The 23,588-nt window shown below is 44.7% G+C and overlaps 1 protein-coding gene across 3 annotated transcripts; it reads right to left on the reverse strand.

The window, feature by feature from the left end:
* Positions 1 to 23,536, reverse strand: SPAG5 (sperm associated antigen 5). 3 transcript variants are annotated; one of them, XM_028109451.1, is made up of 24 exons: positions 23,426 to 23,536; positions 23,048 to 23,173; positions 14,062 to 15,152; positions 13,847 to 13,961; positions 8,637 to 8,711; positions 8,335 to 8,427; positions 8,110 to 8,244; positions 7,791 to 7,910; positions 7,576 to 7,668; positions 7,357 to 7,470; positions 6,902 to 6,995; positions 6,540 to 6,687; positions 6,358 to 6,460; positions 6,037 to 6,170; positions 5,470 to 5,608; positions 2,382 to 2,493; positions 2,128 to 2,214; positions 1,747 to 1,867; positions 1,519 to 1,630; positions 1,050 to 1,130; positions 727 to 882; positions 565 to 639; positions 353 to 433; positions 1 to 123 (listed from the first exon to the last, which is right to left on the reverse strand). In XM_028109451.1, exons 1-24 carry the CDS (start codon positions 23,474 to 23,476, stop codon positions 52 to 54), a joined length of 3,528 nt encoding a protein of 1,175 aa, XP_027965252.1. In that variant the 5' UTR covers positions 23,477 to 23,536; the 3' UTR covers positions 1 to 51. The 3 variants fall into 3 exon arrangements, with proteins under 3 accessions (XP_027965252.1, XP_027965251.1, XP_027965253.1); XM_028109450.1 differs by having other exon boundaries at positions 13,784 to 13,961; XM_028109452.1 differs by lacking the exon at positions 23,426 to 23,536 and having other exon boundaries at positions 13,784 to 13,961; positions 14,062 to 15,148; positions 23,048 to 23,128.
* Between the last annotated feature and the right edge of the window lie 52 nt (positions 23,537 to 23,588).

The following is a 23,588-nucleotide window of genomic DNA, read 5'->3' on the forward strand; positions in this document are numbered from 1 at the left end:
GGAGTATTGCAGGTAAAAAGGGGTGAAAAAGAGATTCCAGCTTTCAGCTTCTTAGCTCAGAAATTCCAGCAATCGCTGTAGCTCCTTGCAACCCCTCACAACCTCTGGGATGGACTGCAGAGTCTGGGAAGAGGCATAAAAGGCATCTCAGGGTCACAAGTCCAAGGCTCCCAGCCCCAGGAAGCACCAACTGAGTCAGAGGGGAGAAAGCAGAAGCCACAGAGAAGCCTGCAACAGTGAGTCAGGCCCAATGCTCAGCACAGGCTGGGAACCAGAGCGATGCTCATGAGTACTTCCTGGGGCCAAGCCTATGCCAGGTGCCTTAGCTGCATCAACTCCCTCCCTCCTTTACCTCATAAATATGCTGAACAATGTCATCTAGTTTCTTTAACTCCTTGTCAGAGCGCCGAAGATTCTCCTCTAGTATGTTTCTCTAGAAAACAAACAGGTTGCATTAAGTTCTACACTCAGAAGAACAGCATAGCTTGTGTGGCAAAGAAAATATGGCAGAGCACTTGCTAGTAGTAGTGGGAAATGGCCCTAGAATGGCATGGGAATTCTTACATGGCTCTGGAACTTGACCATGAGTTTTGCCTTCTCATTTTTCATCTCCAGGAACATCACCCTCAACTTGTCCACCTGTAGATATATCCAGATCAGTAGAGGCACAACCTAGGGTTCCCGCCAGCTGCCCAGCTCCTCTGCTAACTCTGAGTCACCGCTCACCTCTTGGGAGAGCCACACTTTCTCCTGGATCCAGTTAGTGGCCATAGGCTGACAGTCAGGGTTCAGCTGACCTGCCAGGGTCTCTTGCAGCACCTTAGTCTCTGTCTCCGCACGCCGAAGTGAGCGGGTGAGCTGGGTCACCTCCTCTCTAAGGCTCTGGGGATGAGAATGGAGAGGTATCCGGTAGCTCTCAAAGGGCCTCTCTACCCTTCTTATCCCATGTGGTGAACAAGGGTAGACCAGGGATCCAATTCCCACCGAATATGAGATTCTAGCCATCAGAGACACAGAAGGCAGAGGGCAAGGCATCATAGTGAACGTACTATGAGCTCGCCACTCCTGTCTATCTGCTCTAGGATCTTCTCGTTCTGCTGTTGTATCACTTCCTGGAGCTCCTTTTCATTCTGTGAGGGAAAGGGAGGTAAGAAGCACTGAGAGAGCTAGCTTCTTAGCAGCCCTTGCCAGGAGATAGGATTTAGTGTCTGACCCATGTTCAGCTCCAATAATACCAATTGATAACACTCCATTCTTCCTCTAGGGCTATGTCAGGCAAGGCACATTTCAGTGTTGAGAGAGTTCTGCCAGAGTTCCTGACTTCTAGGTCAGCCTGGGAGATGGGTCAGCCCATAGCTAATTCCCAAACATGTGAAATGTCTGACCCCAGAAAGGGCAAAACTAGGGCAATGATTGGAAAATCCCCACCACCCAGATTCCTGGAGAGACCATGGCTCCCAGTGGGCCAGTAGAGCTGCCCCAGTTCTTCATCGCCCCACTTCTAGGCCCCTCCTTCACCTTGTAGCGCAAGCACAAGGCCTGGTTCAGCTTCTCTATGTCTGCCTCCTTTGCCTTCTGGGCTTCCTGATGCTGTTCTTCCTGGGCCTGTAGCCTAGCCTGCAGATCACAACTAGGGGAGGGAATAATTCAGCATTATTTCTGTCCTCTCGGGCGCTGGCTGGGCCCTTGACATAAGGAGTGTCTCACCTGACCTGCCCTCTCTAATCAAGACTGCCCTCCACTCACATCTTTCGCTGCAGAGTCCTGATGGCTTCTTCTTTAGACTCTTGCAGCAGGGAACACAGGCTTTGAAGCTCCAGAGTCATTGTACCCATTTCTGCCAGGCTCTTCTCCATGCCGGGGATCTCTGAAAGAGCAAGTCCTAGCTAGAGGCAGAGCCCTTTGGCTCTGGACAGAAGTGTGTGTAGCCATCATCACCACAACTCTTATCCATGTTCCCCACCCATACGATTTGAATTTCTGGAACACTGTAGATCCCAAAAGGCAGAAATAAAATAAGCCCACATAAAATTGAGGTTTTTAGAGCAAATTACTTCTCACTGCTTTACTCTTTATCATTAGTACCAGATCTAGAAATGAGGCAGGATCCCTGGAGCCCATCCTAACCTGTAGGCTGAAGGGAAACCATTGATGCTACTCGGGTGAAAGCACTCTTGTCACTTCCAAGCAAGGGCACAGGAGCTGCTTCTGGCTCTAAAACAAAAACCAACCAAGGTAGAGGGTCCCACTGGTGACCCGGTCAAGGGTCTGTCATAACAGAAGCCAGGGAGAGAGAAGTCTGCTGGTGGGCATCTTCAACAGATGAAGATAGGAGGGGCAGGGCCACAACTCTCCCGCCCTTAAATCCCAGGGCCTTTAACCTTCATCTGCCATTGCTGTCAAGACGCTTCCCAAGAAGGCGCTGCCAGTAGGCGGAGGGTATTCCTGGGCAGGAGCACAGGCTGTGCTTACAAGGGGGGTCTCTGGTTCAGCCTAAGGGTAAAGGAGAAACATGACCAGCTGCTCTTCAGGGTTAGTGATTTCCTGAACTTCCAGGTACCCACCAGCCACCTCCTCTGGAAAGCTGTTCTATCTACTCCCTTTTTTCTCTATCAGCACCTTCTCAATTAGCTCCTTTCCCTGAACTTAATTCTCTCACTAAAATAACAACAATTAAACACAGAAACCTTCTTAAATCCCATTTTTTTTTAAAGATTTTATTTATTTATTCATGAGAGACAGAGAGAGAGAGAGAGGCAGAGGGAGAAGCAGGCTCCCAAGGAGCAGGGAGCCTGATGCGGGACTCGATCCCAGGACCCTGGGATCATGACCTGAGCCGAAGGCAGACGCTTAACCATCTGAGCCACCCAGGCGCCCAACTTAAATCCCATTTTTAAGCTGCCTTTTCTCTTTCCCCTCCAGATTAAGAAAAAGATAAAGAAGCCTACATTTCCCGCCTAAAATTGTCACCATCTATTGACTACCTAGCCCCCTACACTCAAGTCTTCTGCCTCGCCATTTCACCAAAACTCTTGCTTGGTTTACCAATAGCATCCTTACTTTCAAATTCAACAGACACGTTTCAGCTCTTGTTTTACCTATTTGATAATCAATGACCATGTTCTTCTTTTAGAAATTTCCTTTTCTCAGCTTCTGGAACATGACTCTTTCCTTCATACGCAGGCCTCATACCTTTCTATTTATTCTCTCTATCCACAGGTCCTTCCTTAAACTGTTGGACTCCTGGTTCATCCTTGGCCTTCTTTATACTCTAATCCATTCCCTGGGTGGCCTTGCCTTGGAAACTCCACAAAAACATCCACTACTACGTGGATGACCTTTCAATCTTTCTCTCTCAAGTGTATTATTTTTCCAATCTCCAGACCCAAAGGCTCAACTGCCTGTGAAAAATCTACCAGAATGCTCCATAGTTCACCTGAAATGTAATATGTATAAGGCTGACCTCACCATTTTCCCTGTCCCATCACACCAAAAATCTGTTCCTCCTCCTGTATTTACGATCCTAGGACCGGGGGGTTGGGAGGGCAGCAAATGACAGCCTGCAGTTCAAATCTGGCCTGCCACCTGTTTTGGTAAATAAAGTTTTATTGAAATACAGCCATACACATTTATTTACATACTGTCTATGGCTGCTCTTGAGCTACAAAGGCAGAGTTGAGTAGTTAAGACAGTGACAACGTGGCTCAAAAAGCTGAAAATATTATATTGTATTTTATAAGAAAAGTGTGCCACCCCCAGTTCTAGAAAGTATCATCATCTTTCCAGCAATCTAGAGATCATCAATTACTCTTCCACCTTACTCCTACACCAAACTGGTCACCAGGTTCTATTACTTCTATTTTCTAAATACGTAGTGAATTCACCCAGTCTACCCCTTCCATAACTGATGTTAATTCAAGCCTTCAGGGCTCCTGTCTACTTCTCTAGTCTTGTCTCCTTGTCATTCTTGCCCCATATAGCTCCTATACTGAAGAGCTACTTCCCAGACCCCAAACTTGCCAAATTCCATATGAGCAGGGCCTTGCCTTGTTTACCTGTAGCCCCAGCACCTAACCCAGGTCATGTTACAAGGTAGAAACTACAAAAAAGTACACACAGTGCCTCTCTGACTTTCATAGACCATTCCCTTTGCCTAGTACACCTTCCTATATAACCCCGCCTCCCCCACCCTGCCCTACAAACTTCCAAACCTCAAGACTCTGCCCAAGGATCACTTGCTTTGAGAAGACATGCTAACTCTCAGAGGTAGCTGATGCTTTCTCCACACAGACCTCTATCATGATCACAAGTCAAGATGTCAAGTTTATACCTATCTTCCCTGCAGGACTGTGGATTCTTTCATATTTCCTGTGCTCAGCATACACTAGGGTCAGATCATAAGCACTTCCAAATTTCAGGACCCTGGTTGTACCTCTCAATGTTGAATAAGCTAATTAACTATTCTGAAAGATATCAACAATTTATTGTGTAGTGTGCACTGTGGGAAAGCCAAAGAAGCAAGGCCAAATTTCTGCTTAATTTTTTTTTAATATTTATTCATTTATTTGAGAGAGAAAGAGAAAGAGCACGAGCAAGTGCGGGGGAAGAGACAGAGGGAGAGGGAGAGAGAGAAAATCTCCAGTAGACTCCCCACTGAATGTGGAGCCCAACGTGGGGCTTTGATTTCATGACCCTGAGATCATGACCTGAGCTGAAATAAGTCTGATGCTTAACTGACGGAGCCAACCAGGCATCCCATCTGCTTTCTTTAAACATAATCTAGTTGAAGAGAATAGACATCTGAGGAAAACTAATGCAAGTGCAAAAGGAGAGTAAGTTCATGAGGACTATAGCAGGAGATCAATGAGTCCCTGTGATTCTGGAACAATTCAAAGAAGGTGAAACAGGGAGGATAAGGAAAGGAAAAGGTATTTCCAGTTTGAAGACAGAGGAAAATGGGTGTGGTAACAGCCCAAGCCCAGGTATGATTAGAGATGGGGCATGTATGTTGTATACAGGCAATCTCGTTGGAGTAAAGGGCTCATAAGAGAGAGGCAGGAGACAGATGAAGAAAAGTTTGAAGGACAGGATGAAGTCCTGAAGGTGACTGAAAGTCAGTGAAGGTCAGAGATGGAAGAAGAGTAGTGTTTTAGGAAGACCATTCTATACAATAAAGATACAACTAGAAAAACTCTCATAAACTAGGAATAGAGACTTCCTCAACCTACAAAAGCCTGCAACTAACATCATAGTTAATGGTGAGAAAGTCCAAGCTTTCCCTCTAAGATCAGGTACGAGGCAAGGATGTCCCCTTTTAACCCTCCTTTTCCACATAGTGGTAGAAGTTCTCGCTAATGTAATAGAACAAGAAAAGGAAATAAAAGATCTACAGATTGGGAAGGAAGGAATAAAATTGTCTTTGTTTGAAGATATGATTGGAAAGGAAGAGAAGGAATCCCCGGATCCTACCTTCTCCTTTAGTTTTGCCTGTAGGAAGAAGGTGAGTCTCTGTAGTTGCTCAGTCAGTGCCCCTAGCTCTTGGGAATACTGGCGTGTCTTCTCCACGTGTTGTTCCTGGTTCTCTGCTATGGTGCTAGCCAGGTTAGCCCTGAAATAAGGAAGAAACAGAGAAAACAGCTAAAGACCAGGCAACCCTCTCTGAACTCCTCTCCCAAATCCCCACACAGAGTTCATTCAAAGAGGGAAACAAGGGGCGCCTGGGCGACTCAGACAGTTGAGCGTCTGACTCTTGATTTTGGTTCAGGTCATGATCTCAGGGTCCTGGAATCAAGCCCTGCATTGGGCTCTGCACTCAGTGCAGAGTCTGCTTGTCTCTCTCCTTCTAGTTCTCCCCCATCTTGTGCTCTCGTTCTCTCTCTCTCACTTTCTCTTTCAAATGAATAAATAACATCTTAAAAAAAAAAAAAGAGGAAAACAAGAGGTTCTTGGACCCTGTCACAGTTTCCTTCTTGGAGACTTTAGCTTCTCGAAGTGTTTATACTTAGTAGGTGAAGCACAGAAAGGTAGAAATCTTACTTGAGGTTCTCCACAGTGTCCTTGAGGTCCTCACACTGCAGACTGCGCTCCCGGAGTGCTTCCAGTGTGGTTTTCAACTGACACTCCACCTGGCCCAGCTCTAGGTGAGCAACCTGATTCTCTTGGTCTGCAAACTAGGGACACAGGAAAAGGAAGGGAGGCAAGGAGGGGAGAGGGAGATAGGGAAATGAGGCTAAGCAGGAAATTGTAGAGCCCTGGGAAGAGAGGCTTTTCCTGGTCCCCAGTCTAAACCTCACTTCCATAGCATCGGGTAAGAGTCGCGCTGCTACCGGCTCCCCTGCGCCCAGCCACGTTCCTCACCTCCAGGGTCTCCTTCAAGTCTTGCACCTCCTTGGCCAGGACAGTTTGTTGTTGCTGCAACTCTGCCTGCATGTGTTTTAGTGCCACCTCTTCCTTTTGCCATCTGCCAGAGACCTTATATTAAATCTCAGCAGTCCTACATCCGGGGCGCCGGCTGCCACGGTAACCCAATGGTAACTCACTGAATAGCCTGCTCCTCACTGCTCTGGGTAAGCTGGCAGAGCAATGCATCCCTCATGGCCAGGTCCTGGGTGCAATGGGCATGCTGATTCTGTAGCTCTTTTAGCTGACTCTCCAGGCTGGCCAGACTCTGAAGCTGAGCCTGGAGATCTAAACCAAAAGTATCCTAATGACACCATGTAGACAGGCCGAAATCTCCCCGTTCTTCGGTTCTGAAACAAATGCTCTAGAGCACATCCTCGCTCTACTGCCACACCCCAAGCTTCAGTGGGGCACAAGTGCTTGTGCGTGTACGGACAGACGTACACACACACACACACACACACACACACACACACACACACACACACACACACACCCCTACCTGTTGCTAGGCGACTGTTTTCCAACTCCAGTTGTTCTATTCGGCCTTTGCAGTCTTCTAAATGGGTAGTAGCTTGTTCCAGCTCCCTGGAAACCTAGGAAGAAAAGACAGATTTTTCTCCTATGGTTCTTTCCGAATCAGGAATCCTAGGACTCAGCCCAGCTTCTCTTTCTGGACGGAACAGCAAAGCACCTTGCTCCTGGGCAGCAACACTGCAGAAATAAGGTCCCCAGTAAAAAGTAGAAAGAGGAGAAAAGTAGCTGAAGGTGCTGAAGAGCAAAGAAAACAACTGGGCCCAAGGCCATCTACAGTGAAGGGACTTAGCTGGTCTCCAAACCCACAGAGTAGAAAAAGGACAGGTCCAGGGTAAGAGGCTAATGATACCACTCATTAGAAAGGCCTTCTGCGGAGGAGGAGGAAAGCAGGCCTAAGAAGTCCCCACTCCTGGTTTATACCTGCTGCTTTTCCTCAACTGCAGCATCACGCTCCTGCAGGGTCTGCCGACTCTTGGCTTTGAGTTTCTCTGTGAGTTGTTGAGACCGGCTCAGCAAGGTTGTCCATGTTACATACTACCAGGGGAAGCAAGCAGGTCAGGAGAGCACCTTTGAGGCAAGGCTCCTAATAGGGCTGGCTGTGAGTCAAGAAGGAGTGATATAATGGCCCCAAATACTCACATCCAATTGCATGGATATCCAGTCCTGTTGTAAGTTTGAAGTCAGACTCACTGTCTGCTGAGCCACCTCTTCTTGCTCAGCATGAAGCCCTACCTACACAAGAAGGATTGCCTATAGAGAGGGCCCCTTCCCTCTGGATACAACAAAGTGGGGGTATATGGCCATCCTCCCACTGTTCAGCATGAACCCCAGGAAAGAGAATGCCTTCAAATTACCAGTTGGGTCTGGGTCTCCTTCAAAAGGCCTCTGAAGTCCCCCATGGATGTCAGGTCCTGTTCTAGCTGGCTGATGCGCTGGCTGGCATGTGCACAGAAGGCCTCTAGCACAGCCTCGGCCTATTGAGGGAAGAGGTGGGCAGAGGGGCAAAAGAGCACAAAAAGCCCTAACTCTCCACCACACCAGGAGTTTAGTTCATTATTCCCCAGGGCAGGCAGTTCTTAGGCCACCCATCTGTGTCTCAAGCGAATTTGTGTTCCTGCAGGAACCCTGAGGAAGAGACCTCCCACACCCGGGAACAAAGGCCTGGCACTTTACCGCATCCTTGCCCCTGAGGGCCATTTCCTCTTTGTGCTTTGCCTCCTCCCTTTCTGCTTTGAGGCTCTGGAGCCTTGCCTTCAATTTCTTCAACACGTCACAACAGCAGGAGACCAGGGTTTCTGCACGCCGAGACTACGAGGTAAGAATCAGACACCACATCTGGTTCTTTTTGGGACTTTCAGTCTCACCAAAGGCCCCTGCCTTCACCTTCATGCTGCTTACCTCCTGACTCACGGTAGTTTTATCTTCCTCCAAGTGCAACAGAGATAGATGAAGCAAGGATATCAGCTCTTTAGAAACCAGCACCCATGACTGCTGTAGAGGGAAAGGTGGATAGGTTAGATCAGAGATCAAATAAAGTCACTAAGCAGGAAGTAAGCAAGGACGCTGGGAGGGGAAACCACTGATCCCATTTCCAAGCTCCCAATAGGGAGAAGATATCACCATCTGCTAACCACCCAGGATTCTCCATTCTTGATCTTCACAGGAGACCCAGAGATGGTATAAGGTCAGTCAATACTTACCATGACATTCCTGGCCTGCTGCAGAGCCTGTGCAATCTCTTGGCTCTCCTGAAGATGCTGAGGTTTCTTACTTATCTAGTCAGAGAAACAGTTGTGCCCTTTGCATAGGCAACATGCACCACCAGCACCACATTCCCCCTCCCACCCACCAAAGTCCAGGAACCTCTCCGATTAAAAGCAGGAACAAGGCTCACAGCTCAGTGAAGCCAAGTCAGAAAAAAATCCAGAGGTACATAAAAAATTTCTTTTCAAAATAACTTTTTTTCTAACTATAAGGATGACATGTGTTTATTGTAAATATAAAATGGAAAAAGAAGCCATTAATAATTTCACCACCTGGAGCAATGATTTTTTTTTTCCAAGATTTTATTTATTTGAGAGAGAGAGAGAGGGAGCAAGCATGAGAGGGGAGAGGGGCAGAGGGGGAGGGAGAGGGTCAAGCAGACTCTCCACTGAGTGCAGAGCCAGACACAGGACTCTATCCCAGGACCCTGAGATCATGACTTGATCCGAAATCAAGAGTTGTACGTTTAACCGACTGAGCCATCCAGGGGTCCCTGGAGCAATGATTCTTTTTTTTTTTTTAGATTTTATTTATTTATTTGAGAGAGAGAGAGACAGAGATAGTGAGAGAGATCACAAGTGGGGAGGAGAGGGAGAAGCAGGCTCCCCGCAGGGCAAGGAGCCTGACGCAGGGCTTGATCCCAGGACCCCGGGATCATGACCCGAGCCAAAGGCAGTCGCTTAACCGACTGAGCCACCCAGGCACCCCTGCAGCAATGATTCTTAACCAACAGTACAGCAACTACCCCAAAAGATTTCGATAAAACCCCACACCAGAGATTTTTTTGCTATAAGGATTTGCTGTAACTGAGGAGTATATTACTTCCCTCAGGTGTCAAGGAGAAAAAAAAAAGTTGCAGACAACTGATTTAGAAACTACCATATTCAGGGCATCTGGGTGGCTCAGTTGGTTAAGCGTCTGCTTTCGGCTCAGGTCATGATCCCAGGGTTCTGGGATCAAGTCTCGCATCTCCCTCCTCAGTGGGGAGCCTGCTTCTCCCTCTCCCTCTGCCTGCCGCTCCCCTTGCTTATGCTCTCTCTGTGTCAAATAAATAAATAAAATATTAAAAAAAAACTACCATATTCAATAAATTCTAAGATGATTATCTTTTATACGCTAATGCCACTGAAATTGGGATGCATCTTAATATTGACAGTGTTTTAGGTATGATGAAAGACAGTAATGCTTAAGAAAATCACAACTGATTGGGGTGCCTGGGTGGCTCAGTCGTTAAGCATCTGCCTTCGGCTCAGGTCATGATTCCAGGGTCCTGGGATCGAGCCCCGCATCGGGCTCCCTACTCAGTGGGAAGCCTACTTCTCCCTCTCCCACTCCCCCTGCTTGTGTTCCTGCTCTCGCGCTCTCTCTCTGTGAGAGATAATAAATAAATAAAAATCTTAAAAAAAAAAAAGGAAAAAGAAAATCACAACTGAGATTATAACATAAACGTGGGGTCCTGCTTTTATTACTTAATTTTATTATACTGTTATTTAACCCTGAATTTATATTCACTCTCTTCACTCAAATAGCCTGAGACTGGAACATCTGTTTTAGGGGGACCTATTAGAGTACCACTCATTTTTAACTTCTACTGATACTTTACCTCACCTCAAAGCCTCTCAGAAATTATCTGAACTCTGATTTCCTTTCTTTAGAAACCATGACTTATGTTATACTTCCTTTCCATGTTATTAAAAACTCTTCATAAGCATACTTTAAAATTAGGTTGCAGAATATCCCATCTTATGGTATACCATTATTTTTCATTACATTCTTTCATCATTTTTGAAAAAGGCTACTGTCTTTATGCAGCATTTTTTTTACCCTTAGGATACATCCCTAGAAGTAGAACTACTGGGTCAAAAAGTTTGAATTGCTTTAAGGGTCTTCCTTAAACTACTTTCAAAAAAGGCTGAACCAATTTATACACCCTACTGACAATGGGACAATACTTACAGCATCATCTATTTTATTTTTTGCCATTTCATGAGACAAAAATAGCATCTCATTGTTCTGATTTGCAATTCTCTTGATTCCCAGTAACCTTCTCAAATATTTCTTAGTCATTTTTATTTTCTCGTTCTCTGGCTATGTGTTATCTTCATGCAGATAAAAATTAGTATTTTATGTAGAGTGGAGAAGTATGATCTCAAGACAGCAGCCATACAGAGACTTAAGTTCTGAGAGAAAAGCAGGGAGCCGTCATCTGAGACAACACCTGCTGGAGAAGCAGTGCTGAGTCACGACGTCACAGCAGTCTGGATTTAAGGGGACAGAGCTTGTGGAGTTCACTGCTCCCCTCCCCCGTAGAGTGGCCATTATTCCCCACTGCACTGTGCGGTAAGGCACGCAGGGCTCCATGAGCCCCCAGACAGGGCACGCATGCTGCTCAGAGCTGGGCGGTCAGGCAAGTGATGAGATTAGTGTGAAGGAGGCAGCCAAGTGGCAAGGACAGGGCACTGTGATGGGGAATGGCGTCAGGTGCTGTCACTGCCCCTCTTTGGCTCTGGCTCAGTGGCCTCCAAAGGGATTTGGCAAGCTTCAGGGAAGGAGGGTACGAGGCCAACTCAGGGATGGGGAATGAGGTCAGGATTTTGGCAGAAGGTAAAGTCATTATGTTGAGGATATTTTCAACCCCAGGTCTTTGGGTCTTTGGAGACCATCTCTTCTTAGCAGCCCACACATTACCTCAAAGGCCACAAGACTGAAGCTCTCAATTCCTTCCCTGGACACAATTCCCTTTCTTCCTCAGCCTGTGCTGTCACAACCAGAGTCCTCTAGAACAGTGGTCTTTAAACTGTTTTCTTCTCCTATCTCGCAGAATAACTTTGAAAGACTGAGTACTCTTTAAGTTTAAAATGTTACAAAGGCTATAACTTCAACCGTTATAAATATTGATAGTTTGAGGGGTGCCTGGCTTAGTCGGTTAAGCGTCTGCCTTCAGCTAGGGTCATGATCGCAGGGTCATGGGATTGAGCTTCACATCAGGCTCCCCGCTCAGCATGATCTCTCACTCACTCTCTCTCAAATAAATAAAATCTTAATAAATAAATAAATAGATAGTTTGGAATAAAACTGTTAAATCACTCTTAAATATATCCAATGGTATAAATACAACACATGCCATATTTATTTATTTATTTATTTATTTATTTATTTTTAAAGATTTTATTTATTTGACAGAGAGAGAGAGTTAGCGAGAGCAGGAACACAAGTGGGGGAGTGGGAGAGGGAGAAGCAGGCTTCCCGCCGAGCAGGGAGCCCGATGCAGGGCTCGATCCCAGGACTCTGGAATCATGACCTGAGCCGAAGGCAGACGCTTAACGACTGAGCCACCCAGGCGCCCCTCAAACTATCAATATTTAATACCTATTTGATGACATTAAAAAATGCATAAACAGGGGCCCCTGGGTGGCTCAGTTGGTTAAGCATCTGCCTTTGGCTCAGGTCATGGTCCCAGGGTCCTGGGATCGAGCCCCGCATCGGGCTCCCTGCTCACCGGGAGCCTGCTTCTCCCTCTCCTTCTGCTCCCCTGCTCCTGCTCTCTTGCTCGCTCTTTATTTCAAATAAATAAATATTTTTTTAAAAATGCATAAACGGGCCCCTGGGTGGCTCAGTTAAGTGTCCAACTCTTGATTTCGGCTCAGGTCATGGTCTCAGGGTCCTGGGATCGAGCCCCACATGGGGCTCTGCACTCAGTGGGGAGTTCACTTGAGGATTCTCTCTCTCCCTTTTCCTCTGCCCCTGCCCACTTGCACTCTCTCTCTCAAATAAATCTTTTTAAAAAATGCACAAAGAAGCTCCTCTTAACAGTCAGAAATTTGGGGGCCCCTGGGTGGCTCAGTTGGTTAAGCGTCCAACTCTTGATTTCAGCTCAGGTCAGGATTTCAGGGTGGTGAGATCAAGCCCTGTGTTGGGCTCCAACCTCAGCGGGGAGTCTGCTTCTCTCCTCCCTCTCCCTCTGCCGCTTTGCGGGTGTGTGCGTTCTCCCTCTCAAATAAATAAACTTTTTTTAAAAAAAGTCAAATTTTTTATCATCCCTTTTCCTCCTTGAACCTGTATTTTCACTCTCAGAATTTTATCCTCATGTAATATATTTTAAATCTATAATATATTTAAAGTCTATCATTAATCAATATCTCTGCAACAACAGAAGTCTATTTTACCCAGTAAAATTTTATTGGGAATCATCTATTAATAAAAAGGGTAGTGCTTCCCTCCCCTTATTAGTTCATGTGTCTGTGGATTACTGTAATTCCTACACTAAGACATGGCTCAGCAAAAATTCTATGCTGATTTTCCTTTCTTATAGATGTAAGCACTGAGAATCTGCTTCACATAAATAATGGGAATGAGCAGGAATGGAGGAAGAGAAGAGGGCATGTCACCCAATTCTAGGCACTCCTTTGGAAATACATGCCAAAAATCTCAATAGTGAACCTCTGTCAAAATTTTTATTTTATTTTTTTTTTTAAGATTTTCTTTATTTGAGAGAGAGAGAGCACGAGAGGGAAGAGGGTCAGAGGGAGAAGCAGACTCCCTGCTGAGCAGGGAGCCCGATGTGGGACTCGATCCCAGGACTCCAGGATCATGACCTGAGCCGAAGGCACTCGCTTAACCAACTGAGCCACTCAGGCGCCCTGTCAAAATTTTTAATGATCCACAAACATAACTAAAGTCTTCCTTCAATTTTGTTGAAAGCAGGCAAAAATGATGTGTCACATTATCATTGCAGCCATTTGCTTTCTCTGCATGTACACAAAGATTTTCTATTGTCCTTTGATTGCTATTCCTTGACAATGTAAGATTCAGGATAGGTAGTGAATACGCTGCTCTTTAGTAAAGTAGGCAAGGGCCATTGAGAATGGGGAAGTAGGAAAGAAAAAAAATTAGTCCAGAGTACATGTGGAAGATGAAGATCTAGAAACTGATTGCTTTAAAACTTTCCTTGCTTATATTCCCTTGGAAAATTGTGATATAGCCCAGGGGTATAATGAGTACCCACAGCTTTAAGGGATTTTCCAGATCCTCAGCTTTTATACATATTTTAAAGAAGAGGGCCCACTGGGAAGAACCTTCTTACCCCACTGGGAGATGTGTCAGTCTGTGTGCTACTGTCCTGAACTTCTGAGGGAGAGACAGTCACCTGGCTCTTCCAGTCCCGCAGCTGGCGGGAGAGAACCTCCAGGATGACAAGAGAGCTCAGCAGGTTATCTTCTAGGTCATGTCGAGATAAGGCAGTCAGATCCGGAGGATGGTTGCTGCAGCAAAAGAACATGAGAAGAAAGAAAGGGGAAGGGATGGGAGCAGCCGGTCCAGGTTAATGGAGTCCAGGAGGCAGAAAGATACAGGGACACTTACCCCCATAGGAGGTGCTCTGTCTCAGAAGTACCATCCTTGATACCTGTTGAGCCTGTCTGGGAGGTGTTTGTACTCTTTTCCTGTGCTGCTGGGGGAGTAAACCAAGTCCCCACCGAGCAAGTAGGGAAAGGGGTAGTGCTAATCGCAGCATCTCGAAGCATAGAGGGAAGGGATAAACTCTGGCGGAGATTTTCCAGCATGATTGAAGTATTTACATCTTTTTCCAGCCAGGCCAGTGGGGACATCCAAGACCCTGTATCAGAGATGAGAACCCTACTAGCATCTTCTACTGCTGGGCCTGGAGTTGCCTGGGATTCCATTTCTCCTGGATTTGGGGTCAGGCACATGGATGGAGTAGCTTCCATATTTGAGACAAGTGCTTGATCTCCTAATTCAGCCTTCTCAGGGAGTGCGGGAAAGCTAAGTTCTTTTTCCTCTACAGATCTGTGCTCTACAATTTCCTCCCCTGGGTCCACGTGACTAATCGGGAAATCTGCTGCTAAGGCAGTTGAAGGGGAGAGCCAGAGCCTGGAGGAAGGCAAGAAGATATTACTTTCAGAAGGGAGTAAGTCCTCAGCCACAGCATCAGTCCTACTGCTCCGGAGGCTTTCTCTGGAGCAGTGCGGCTGCTGCTCAGAACAGGGATTTCGTAGACACTCCAAGATGTGGGATGGAGGGTGCTGAGATGTAGGTTTCTCAGGCATAGCAGGAACAACTTCTGAAAAGCTGTCTTCTTTGCAGGCCGCCATGCCATCTCTTAGCAGATCTCCTGGCCTCAAAGGCTCATCTAGAGAGATGCTGTTTGTCTCTGCCACGGTATCTAAATGAGCCTCAAGTGTAACGTCTTGCTGCTGCCCCACTGGAGAGGGTACAAGGACCATAGTTTTAACTACATTGTTGTCCAGTGGATCCACTGCTTCCTCAGATATTTTGGGAGTAGAGTTGGTTTGGGGATTCAGATCTAGGGGCTGCTCATCTGATTTATGTTGACAAGCTTCTAGCCACTTTGAGGGATGGCTGAACTGCTCTGAAGGGGAATCTGTCCTCTTGGCATTGACAAAATCCAGTGGAGATGCGGTGTTGCTGCCTTCCTGACAAAGAAAACAAAAGTAGTTGACCAAGGCAGTCAATTCAGGTTCCCAACATATAGTTATGGGTACAGGATACTGTCTGAACTCAAGGAAAAGTTTTCATTACCTCTGCGTAGGTAAAAACTTGGCTAAGCCTTGCTGCTCACTAAAGAAACCCTAAACTAAACCTAAACTGAACCTAACTAAAGCTGGGAAACCATCTTAGGTCCTTGCAAGTGAACCAGCCTACAATATAAACCAGGCTGAGATAATCTATCCATATCCTGGGGAGATGGTAGCTTGAATGTGACCCCACTCATCTCCAAACCTAACTCCAACCCACTTTTAGAGGAATGGGTAGGAAGGATCCCTAGGTAAGCTCTGCCAAACTCTGGAGTTGCTCCAAGATTTTCTCTCTTCTGGGATAGATGAGAAATTGGGGACCAGAGTTAGTGTAATGTCTTGCTGGGGCCCACAGAGATCCATGGACCCTAGGAAAAAGGGCAACATCAACCTACACTAGTGACCTAGTCTCCCTGGCCTCAAGAGCTGAGGGTGTCCTGAACACATGGGTTGAATCCATTTAACACTTGGGATTTGAAGAGCTCTACCCTTTATAGCAGAGGAAAATGAAGAGCAGAGACTTCTTCCTGGTGCCTCGTAAAGAACTGACAACCCCCCTATATGCTGGTTCACAGGGACAAAGACCACTGTGCCTTCTACCACCTGCAGGGTTGCTGGTCCTGAGACTCAGTGAACAAGAAAAGGAAAGTATGAATGTACTTAAGGAGATCTAGTAGCCAGAAAAAGGACAAACCCTAAGATAGTTAGAAAAAGTAGACCCTAGCAAAACACAGCTGGTGGAAGAAAAAGATGATAATGTAAGAAGATTCAAGTACAACACACAGACACAAAGACTTTCTGGAATTAATAATACTTTTATTTTTTTTAAAGATTTTAATTATTTATTTGAGAGAGAGAGAGAGCACATGACAGGGGGGAGGGTCAGAGGGAGAAGCAGACTTCCAGCCGAGCAGGGAGCACGATGCAGGACTCGATCCAGGGACTCCAGGATCATGACCTGAGCTGAAGGCAGTTGCTTAACCAACTGAGCCACCCAAGGTGCCCTAATAATACTTTTAAATAAAAAAAAAATCAGTAAAATGAATTGAAAGACAATGATCAGAGTAGAGGCTGGAATTATTGGCCTGGATAATCAAGTGGAAGAATATCTTAAAGCAAAGACAAAAATACAAAGAAATGTAAATCTTAGGGAAAAGCTAGAAGAATTGGAAGATAAATCTAGTAAGCCTAACATGTGAGGAAAAGAAGTCCCATGAAAATAGAGAACACTTATAGGAGGCACTAATTAACGAAACTAGAAGGAAATTTCTCTGAGGTAAAGAAAGACCAGAGTTTGTATATTGAAAGGGCTCACCAAGTTCCAAGCAAGATTGATAAGAAAAATAAAATTACTGAAGTATATAAGGAAGATAAAACTATTTTAGAAGCTTGAGATAGAAAGACCAATTATTTACCAAAAAAAAAAAAAAAAAAAAATCAGACTTACATGAAATCTCTCATTTACAGCAGTGGATGAAACTTTAAAACATAAAGTTGAGCTAAAAAGGGCTTCTGATACTCTGGCAACTTGCTGACTGAGTGTTGGTTACATTGATGGGTATGCTTTATACAAATGTGTTAAGCTGTATATTATATGTACTTTCACATATTTTATTTCAATTTTTTAAAAGTTTTTCTTTCCGGGCGCCTGGGTGGCTCAGTCAGCTGAGCGTCTGCCTTCGGCTCAGGTCATGATCCCAGGGTCCTGGGATCGAGTCCCGCATTGGGCTCCCTGCTCAGTGGGGAATCTGCTTCTCTCTTTCTTCCCCACTTGCGCTCGCTCTTGTTATCTCTGTCTCTCTCAAATAAATAAAATCTTAAAAAAAAAAAAAAGTTTTTCTTTCCAAGTACTTTAAAGGAAAAGTAGAAAATAAAGCAGATAGCAAAGAGATTATGAGGCAAAAACAAACAAAGAGAACAAAGAAATATTAGCAAGGTTATGGGGCGCCTGGGTGGCTCAGTTGGTTGAGTGGCTGCCTTCAGCTTGGGTCATGATCCCAGGGTCCTGGGATCAAGCCCCATGTTGGACTCCCTGCTCGGTGTGGAGTCTGCTTCTCCCTCTCCCTCTGTGTTCTCTCTCCCTCTCCCTCTCTCTCTCTTTCAAATAAACAAATAAAATCTTAAAAAAAAAAAAAAGAAATATTAGTAAGGTTAGAGCACTACTGTGATAAAAGACATAAGTGAAGATATGTTATAAAAAACATATCAGTCTGCACTAAATAGCCCAGAAAACTATATATACAAACCAAAGACTTTGAGAAAGGCAAAAGTGCATCTTACAGTTTTTGCTGTGTTTAACAAGTTTCTATTTATTCTTTTTATCACTTAAGGAAAAAATATTTGAAAATCTTAAAACTGGTAAGGGGTTAATACCCAGAATATATAAAGAACTCCTACAACAACAACAACAACAACAAATAACCCAATTTAAAAATGGGCAAAAGACTCAAATAGACATTTCTCAAAGTAAAACATACAAATGACCAACAAGTACATGAAAAGATGCTCAACATCACTAATCATTAGGGAAATGTAAATAAAAACCACAATGAGATAATACCTCACACCCATTAAAATGGCCACTATCAAAAACAAAACAAAAAATAACAAGTGTTGGTGAGGATGTGGAAAATTGTTTTAAGGATTTATGTGAGAGAGAGAGAGAGAGAGAGAGTAAGCACATGTATGCGTGAGCAGGGAAAGGGAGGCAAAGAAGGGAGAGAGAAAAAATCTCCAGCAGACTCCCCTCTGAGGGCACAGCCTGACACAGGGCTCAATCCCAGGACCCTGAGATCACGACCTGAGCCAAAACCAAGAGTCGGATGCTTAACTGACTGAGCCACCCAGGTGCACCCAGACTGTCTGAAATTTTTTTCTAAGATGTATGTATGTATTTGAGACAGAGAGAAAAAGAAAAAGAGAGGGAGGGAGAGAGGGAGGGAGAGGGAGAAGGACTCAATCCCAGGACACTGAGATCATAACCTGAACCAAACCAAGAGTCAGACGCTCAACCGACTAAGCCACCAAGGAGCCCCAGACTGGCTGAACTTTTAAAGATCTCTAACCAATACTACAGGAGGTGATGTGAGGAAATGGATATCTTCATATAATGCTGGAGAAAATATGAATTGTAACAGCTATTTTATTTTATTTTTTATTTTTTTTTAAAGTAGGCTCCATGCCCAATGTGGGGCTTGAACTCATGACCCTGAGATCGAGTCACATGCTCTACTGACTGAACCAGTCAGGCACTCCTGTAATAGCTATTTTAGACAGCAATCCGCCAAAATTTATTAAAATTAAAAATATCTAAGCCAGCATTTTTGTAATGTACATAAGCTGTAGAATCACTATGTTGTACACCTGAAACTCATATAAAGTCAACTGTATGTCAATTTAAAAAAAAATATTGTGGTGCCTGGGTGGCTCAGTCAGTTAAGTGCCTGCCTTTGGGTCAGGTCATGATCTCAGGGTCCTAGGATTGAGCCCCGCATTGGGCTCCCTGCTCAGCGGGGAGCCTGCTTCTCCCTCTCCCTCTGCCCCGACCCGCCACCTGTGCTTGTGCTCTCTCTCAAATAAATAATTTAAATCTTAAAAAAAAAAAAAACCTTTCCTTCAATTCAACAATCCTACTCCTGAAAACGTATCTCAGTACCTAATATATGTTCAAAGGTATTTATGTTAGCATTGCTTGTAGAAAAAAAAAATTAGAAAAACAATGCCCATTTATGAGTAAGTTATGATTCACGCATATCATAGTATCTCATGAACTACTTCTACACCAGTGGACACAGGGATTTGCACCACATTGTTAAATGAGAAAAGAAACATACAGAGAAATGTAAAGTTGATCCCCATTATTTGTGGATTATTTGCAAATTTGCTTATGCACTAAAATTTATTTGTAACCCCAAAATCAATACTTGCAGCCTTTTGTGATCATTTGTGGGTATGCACAGAGTAGTGAAAAAAAATCGCCTAAAACACATATCCAAGCTGAGGTTGAACAAAGTATTATTTTGCCTTCTTGGGTTTGTTTTTTTTTTTTTAAGTAGACTCCACGCCCAACGTGGGGCTTGAACTCAGGACCCTGAGATTAAGAGTGGCATGCTCTGGGATGCCTGGGTGGTTCAGTCAGTTAAGTGTCTGCCTTCAACTGAGGTCATGATCCCACAGAACGGGGATCAAATCCCGCATTGGGCTCCTTGCTCAGCGGGGAACCTGCTTCTCCCTCTGCCTGCCGCACCCCCTGCTTCGGCTCACACGCGGTCTCTCGCCCTCTCTCTCTCTCTCTCTCATTGACAAATAAATTAAAAAAAAATAAAATCTTAAAAAAAAAAAAGAGTGGCATATTCTACCAACAGAGCCAGCCAGGTACCCCTTTCCTTCTTGTTTTAGCTATCATACTGTAAACAAATGCCTTTTTCATGATCTGTTTAGCGTCACGTTTTCACATTTCTTGTGCCTTTTTTTTTTTTTTAAAGATTTTATTTATTTATTTGAGAGAGCGAGAATGAGAGAGAGAGAGAGAGCACATGAGAGGGGGAAGGGTCAGAGGGAGAAGCAGACTCCCTGCTGAGCAGGGAGCCCGATGTGGGACTCGATCCTGGGACTCCAGGATCATGACCTGAGCCGAAGGCAGTCGCTTAACCGACTGAGCCACCCAGGCACCCTCTTGTGCCTTTTTGTTGGCAATTTCACTGTTTTATGCTGAGTGCTGAAGTGCTGGCTAATGTTCCTAAGTGCAAAAAAGCTGTGATGTGGGATGCCTGCGTGGCTCAGGTGGTTAAGCCTCTGCCTTCAGCACAGGTCATGATCCGGGGTTCTGGGATCGAGTCCCGCGTTGGGCTCCCTGCTCAGTGGGGAGTCTGCTTCTCCCTCTGCCTACCACACTCTCCCTGCTTGTGCTCACTTGCTCTCTCTCTCTCTGACTAATAAATAAAATCTTAAAAAAAAAAAAACCCAAAAAACAGAAAGCTCTGATGTGCCTTATATGTGTTGGATAAGCTTCATTTAGGCATGAGTGCTCTTGGCTGTGAGTTCAATGTTAATGAAACAACAATATATATTAAATAAAGTGTTTTAAACAGAAAAACACATAAAATAAGGTTAGGTATTATTTGGTTAAAAACAATGTTTGATCAGAGGCTGCAGTAACATAACCTTGTATTTCCTCTAGAAGCAGCAATACAGTATTTATAATTAAGCGTTTACAGAAACTATAGAACATAACTACTGCAAATAATGAGCACTGCCTAAATGTTGTGATCTTATCAATTAAATAATTCATGTTTGATTATTAAGAGAACACAGAGAAAAATATGAAAGGATACAAATCAGCATGTTAAAATGGATTAGTTACTTGGGAGAGGCAAGGCATGTGTGGAAAAGATTAATTCCAGAAGAGGGGCAAAAGAGAGAGGAAAAGTAGAGCTAAACAACAACAACAACAACAAACAAAAAACGGGGCAGGGGGCAGAGGAAAAAAGGAAAAAAAATTGCCTTGATAAAAAAATATTACAATAATATATGGACATGTGTGTATGTAAACACATACACACACAGATACACATAAAGAAATGCAAGAAGAGGTGTGCCTGCGTGGCTCAGTTGGTTAAGCGTCCGACTCTTGGTTTACCTTCAGGTCCTCATCTCAGGGTTGTGAGATTTAGTTCTGCATGGGGCTCTGCACTGGATGTGGAGCCTGCTTGGGATTTTCTCTCACCCTCTCCCTCTGCTGCTCATGCATGTGTGTGCATGCTCTCTCTCTCTCTCTCTCAAAAAATAAATAAGAGAAATGCAAAAAAGGATTTTCAAATATGACAGTTACCTAAGATGGCAGAAACAGAGTTTCTTCCTTATATATTGTTCAAATGTTTCAAACAATGATCATAAATAATCAAAATTTTAAAAAGCAAAAATAATAGTTATTTTGTTGGGGAAAAATAAAATTAAAATAAAATCTTCAAAAAAAAATTAATGAATTAGGGTCGCCTGGGTGGCTCAGATGGTTAAGCGTCTGCCTTCGGCTCAGGTCATGATCCCAGGGTCCTGGGATCAAGCCCCACATCGGGCTCCTGGCTCAGCAAGGAGCCTGCTTCTCCCTCTTCCTCTGCCTCTCTCCCTGCTCATGCTTTCTCTTCTCTCTCTCCATATCTCTGTGTCTCAAATGAATAAATAAAATCCTTAAAAAATTTTTTTAATTAATTAATTAATGGCTGTGATTAAATTCTATAAGCTCTATGAAGATCAGTTTCCACTAGGTACTTTTTTTTTTTTTTTTACCTAGGCTGTACTAGTATGGTAAATTACAATAAATAAAACTAAAAATTTAGTTCCTCAGTCATATTAACCACCTTTCAAGTGCTCAACAGCCACATAACCCATAGCCACCATACTGGACAACACATATTATCAAACATTTCCAACATCCCAGAAAGTTTCAGGTTTGGTTTGTTTTCTTTTTTTGATTTATTTATTTATTTTAGAGAGAGAGAGAATGAGAGTGAAAGAGCAGGGGGAGGGGCGGGAGAGGGGAAGCTGACTCCCCACTGAATGCAGAGCCAACACGGGGCTCAATCCCACAGTCCTGAGATGATGACCTGAACTGAAACCAAGAGTCAGATGCTCAACTGACTGCACCCCACCAGAAAGTTCTATTGGCCAGTAGGTGTTAAGAGTGTTTTCAAGAAAGGCCACTACCTTCATACATCTGTTACTCAGGATGTCTCCATTTTTACATATTCTTCTTTCCTCCTCTAACGTATTTCATTTATATTGTATCTCCTTCCAAAAATAATGCAGACTGCAAAGAGGCAGCTGAATGGCTTAGTCAGTGGAGCATGCGACTCTTGAACTTGGGGTCCTGAATTCGAGCCCCACCTTGGGTGTGGAGCCCACCAAAGAAAAAATAAAAATAACTAAAAATAAAAATATTACAAATAATTTAGCCTGCATGAAAAAGAACAGATAGATCAATAGAAAAGGTTAATGAGATACAGAAGCATAGTCAAAAAAGAAAAAGGAAGCAAATTTTTCTATTTCAAGGAGTAAGAGTAGCTATATATCTGATGATCAAATTTGACCCTGAGCTCTCCAGAAGCCAGAGCAAGAGGGAAAATACGGTAAACTCTGTAGTTCTCCTTATCAAAAAGAAAGAGAAAAGGATAGCAATTTCTTCAGGAAGACAATTATCCCAGGCAGTTAAGTTCTAAAAGAAATTTCTTTGAGGAATTTTATAGAGAGGTCAATCTCCTTCCTTGGCAAGTTTTTACCACAACTGAAAAGCAGTTTCTACATGGCTACTTCTCTCAAAACTTTTGACAAAAGTACAACTCAGTGAGGGCAATTCTACAAGAGGCTAGTTTAAAAGAAGTCGGCCTAAGTACTCTGCCTTCCAGTGGGGTAACTTGACTCCAGGAAGAGTTCTGACTACCTCTTGGAATGGACGTGGATGTTGCCTGACAGTGGCAACCGACTGATCTCTGCGCATGAGCCCACGTTAGGGCGAAACTACTAATCAAAGTGATAGGGTTTCTCAGTAGTTTGGTAAAGGTTTAACGGGGGAGGAGGTGATAAAAACTAACAGCTAAATAGAGGTCTGGGTTCTCAGTGGATTTCCTTTAACCACCCTAGGGCACCTCTCTGTTGGCCTGAATAGCTGTAAATGGATGTCACCAAGGCAGAAGACTTCATTATCGTTATTAATTACGTTCCAGCCTTGGCCCTCTGTTCCTCTGAGCTCTCGACCTCGGCAAAGAGCCCAGTCGAGAAGCTGGCCAGGCGAATCTCACCTGCAATCCCGGCTTGCACAGTGATGAGGTCGGCGAGTAGCATATCGGGGGCCCTTTTCCAGAGCTGGTGAGGGCACCGGGCTGCAGGATAAGTTCTCGGAGAGGCGTTCTCATAGTTGGTTTTCCCTGAAAAAGCGGAGAGTGTGAGAAAGCCTGGGCTGGGCCAGTCAGGCCCTTTTTCCCCTAAGAAGCTCCTGGGGCAATAGGAAGAGTAGACTTCCACCCCAGTCGCGCTGAAGCGGCAGGACCAGTATAGACTCCACACGCACACCCCCTTCCCCAGGCTGGACCCAGCTTTCCAGGACACTCGGCGTTGCCGCCGTCCCCGCCTCGAAGTCCCGACCCAGCTCTCTCCGTCCCTGAGGTTCTCTTGCTCACCGGTTGGGGCAAAGGCGATAGGCTAACGTTCAGTTTTTTCACCCGCCACATTTTCACCACAGAACGCGCGGATCAATCACCTCCCAAGCCCAAGAGCAGACGCCATGTTCACCCGCCGTCTTTATTTGAACAGGCGCCGCGCCTCTGGATTGGCTGCGGAAGC

This window comes from Eumetopias jubatus, unplaced genomic scaffold (genome assembly GCF_037043125.1).
Source record: "Eumetopias jubatus isolate StellerSeaLion01/CBP00866 unplaced genomic scaffold, mEumJub1_p1.0 scaffold_10, whole genome shotgun sequence".
In the NCBI taxonomy this organism is placed as follows: domain Eukaryota; kingdom Metazoa; phylum Chordata; class Mammalia; order Carnivora; family Otariidae; genus Eumetopias; species Eumetopias jubatus.